The sequence below is a fragment of the Triticum urartu genome, chromosome 2A (genome assembly GCF_056163025.1).
Source record: "Triticum urartu cultivar PI428250 chromosome 2A, HENAU_Tu73, whole genome shotgun sequence".
NCBI lineage: Eukaryota > Viridiplantae > Streptophyta > Magnoliopsida > Poales > Poaceae > Triticum > Triticum urartu.
This window is the reverse complement of record NC_141874.1, coordinates 538,680,420-538,683,639: the sequence shown is the minus strand read 5'-3', so window position 1 is coordinate 538,683,639 and position 3,220 is coordinate 538,680,420. Positions and strand designations below refer to the sequence as shown.

The following is a 3,220-nucleotide window of genomic DNA, read 5'->3' as shown; positions in this document are numbered from 1 at the left end:
TCTTTTTGTGTGCTATTGCTAGTTATGGTAGGAAACTTGGTGGTGAATCGAGGCAACTTCAAAGTATTTGTAGGCAACTTAGAAAAATAATGATAAACCACTTCACAATATTGTAGGCAACTATTTCTACAAAGTTAGGCAACTGGGCAGCAATGATAAGCAACTAATTACCAATATCAGGTAACTAGGCATCAATGTTAGGTAATTTATAGTATTTATAGGCAACTGAACATCAATTGTAGGCAACTAACCATCAAACAATAGACAACTGAGTAGCCGTGATAGACAAGTTGGGGTAATGTTAGCAAAATTCACGGATACACATAGTCCAGCGAAGTTGTTTTGTATATAGCACCAAAGGGGTCTGATGTTTTGTGTTTTTTCTCATTTTTATGCAAACCAACCTAATACACAGTCTACTAGGATAAAAAAAGAAGTTGCTTCGTATAGCATTATAGTTGCCTCCATCGTACCCAAAGTTGCCCAAAAAAAAGTTTGACGAAATCTATTCATATGGGATATAGTTTTGAAGAACTCGTCGTGAGAAACTCAATGGTGAAAACGGAACTGAATTTCAACGCTTGAATCAAAAGTTATGACTTTTAAAATTTTTTGAACCCCAACATATACACGTGACGACAAGATCTAGGATGATTTAACAGGATCACGTGGGAGGAGATGGTGACAAAGGACCAAGGTGCTTCCTTTTTTGGAAGCGCGTGCGGAGAGACCGATTGCATTTTCTATATATGGTAAGAACGCTGGATCATACCAGCAGACGCCCGAGCGCTCGCTAGCCACGTCCTAATCAAAAAGGCGCAAATAGTTAACAGAAAACCCAACCCTTACATATATACACACTCCATAATCCACATCGTCTTGATGTAAGAAATACAGTAACTATTAACCCACTAATCCAAATCCGAACTCCCCCAGTGCCATATCGGACTGCCCGGGAAGTCACTCATGTCGACCACATCGGCAACGCTCAAGAAATCGTCGAACATGTCATCGCGCACCGTCGCCGCGTCCAATACGCCGGTCTCAGCAGAAGAGGTATTGCTCTGCTCCCCGCCTCCAGCCGCCACGTCCTTGATCTCCTGCTCACCACCGTCTGTTCCCTGCAGACAGCTGTAGTACATCTTCATGAGCTCGTCGATGGAGTTGCGGTCCGCCTCCGCGACGCCGTCAATGACCGGCAGCGCAACCAGCTCCCGGCCACTACCACTGTCGTCATTACCTCCCGCACTCTCGTTGCCGACCTCTCGCTTGCGCTTGTTGACGTGCAGGCCGTGTTCCGCTTCCTGCGGCTCCTTGTCGTCGTCTTCCTCCTCGAGCGGCGTGATCCGCAGGGCGCGCTGCACCTGGCGGTCGAGCGCCTCCTCCTGGGTGATGACCCTGGACCAGGTCTCGGCGTCCTTGGCGCTCATCCTATGCTGCAGCCGCTTGGATTGCCACACGAGCTTGCGCATCTGGTCGAAACGCGGGCTCAGGTGCTTGATCACCGCGCTCAGCAGTGAGATCTTCCACGCCTTCTTCAGGTCGTGAGGCTTCCGGTATGGCGGCGGGCCCTGATGTGCCTGGGTCTCGCCCTGCAGGCCCCACCAGAACTCCTGGCCCGTCGGCCACCACGGCGGCGGCAGTCCCCTGTCCAGCGGGAAGCTCCGCTGCGGGGGCTCGCAGTGCTGGATCAGAGCCGAGAGCAGGGACCCCAGCGTGCTGTCCTGGATGTCGAGGAGCCCGTGGAGGAACGATGATCCCGGGCTCTCGAGGGCCGTCGACGGGCCGGCCAGGGCCGTCGGCCCGGTCCGCTCGAACCCAACGTCCTCCTTCCACCAGCCGCGGAGGCTGTCGGAGGAGCCGGACACGGGCATGCCGGTCTCGTCCACGATGCCGTACACGAACCCCCGCGCGTTGCACGCCTCCATCATCCTGAGCATGTGCCGGAGGACGCCGTCCTGCGCCCGGAGCATCGCCTTGCGGCGGTACCGTGACTCCGGCATCTCTGCCTCCTTCTCTGCTTGGGCCAGGTCCGTGCCCGGCCTCTGCCCGGTTGCTCTTCGTTCGTGCCCCGGGGTGCCCTCGAGCTTCATGAGAAGCAACTGGTCCTTCCACATGCGCTTCTTGAGGTCCGCGATCTCGATAGACTCTGAACCTGACTCGGACTCGCTGTCGTCCTGTAGGTCCGGCTCGGTGGCAACAGCCACGGCGTGGGGGTTGGCAGGGTCGGCCTTGGCCTTGCCTCTGTCCATGACTGCCGGTGGCAGCTCGTGCAGGCCAGGAATAGGTTTGTCGTTGCTGGGGCTTTCCATGGGAACGTAGCTGCTACGGGTGTAGCGGCTCGTCGAATTTATAGGTGCTACAGAAGAATGTAGAAGAAGGCTAGCCGTCTAGGGATGCGAGCCCACCAGTGGGGTAGTGCATGGCCGTATCTTGACGGGCTCGGTAGCTCCCGTTGGAACGCACATGGTTTGGATCACGACTCACGGCGTAAGTTGTTCTCTTCCAGCAGACAACGCAAACACGCAGCAAAACATGGAAGTGAGGAGAAGAAGATGCATGTACGTCAGTTCAGCCTGTTCACTACTCATGCATGCACTAGAAAGTTCTTATGCGGAATGAGCCAAATATCCCAGCTGTTTCTTGTGCTGATCTCTTTTGGAAATGCCAAGCCCTGTGGTGATTGATCTCGGAGCGCAGCATACGCAAGCACAAACGTACTCCTTGATTTTTCATATAGTCGGTACCATTGAATTTCGTGTCACCGTCTCAGGAGACACTGAATTCAATAAATGCGTGGCCGGACGAGTTTGTCAGTTGGACAACAAAAATATCCCTGTGAAGAAAGGCTGTCTCTTCTTTAGTGTCCTGCTTTTCTTTTTCCTTTTTTTTTTCAGCCGTGCGATTGCAGCTGGATATAAATATTCAAGTACAGTTTTGCTAGAACTCATCTAGATAAGATATAATTTGGTCTCATTCATCTTTTATAGCCATTGGATGTGATGTTATAAGATGCGTGTGTGCTGACATGGGTTGTTTTTGTTCTTGATTTCCAAGTGAATGAGACCAAATTATATCTCATTTAGATGAGTTCTAGGTACTCTCATTCAAGTATGTCACCTTGTGATTTACCTGTCCATATTAATGCAATTCTGTAAATTAATGTTTACTAAATCCTGCCCGTGATTTACTTTATATTCTGATGAGAAGTTTGAGAAGT

General features: G+C 51.3%; 1 protein-coding gene across 1 annotated transcript; it reads right to left on the bottom strand.

The window, feature by feature from the left end:
* Nucleotides 1–585: 585 nt before the first annotated feature.
* Nucleotides 586–2,318, bottom strand: LOC125533606 (ETHYLENE INSENSITIVE 3-like 5 protein). Its single transcript, XM_048696990.2, has one exon. The coding sequence runs from the start codon at nucleotides 2,310–2,312 to the stop codon at nucleotides 912–914; it is 1,401 nt and encodes a 466-aa protein (XP_048552947.1). The 5' UTR covers nucleotides 2,313–2,318; the 3' UTR covers nucleotides 586–911.
* Between the last annotated feature and the right edge of the window lie 902 nt (nucleotides 2,319–3,220).

Bases quoted from the DNA above. Each gene is read 5' to 3' on its own strand.
- LOC125533606 (XM_048696990.2), bottom strand. From the start codon at position 2,312: ATGGAAAGCCCCAGCAACGACAAACCTATTCCTGGCCTGCACGAGCTG.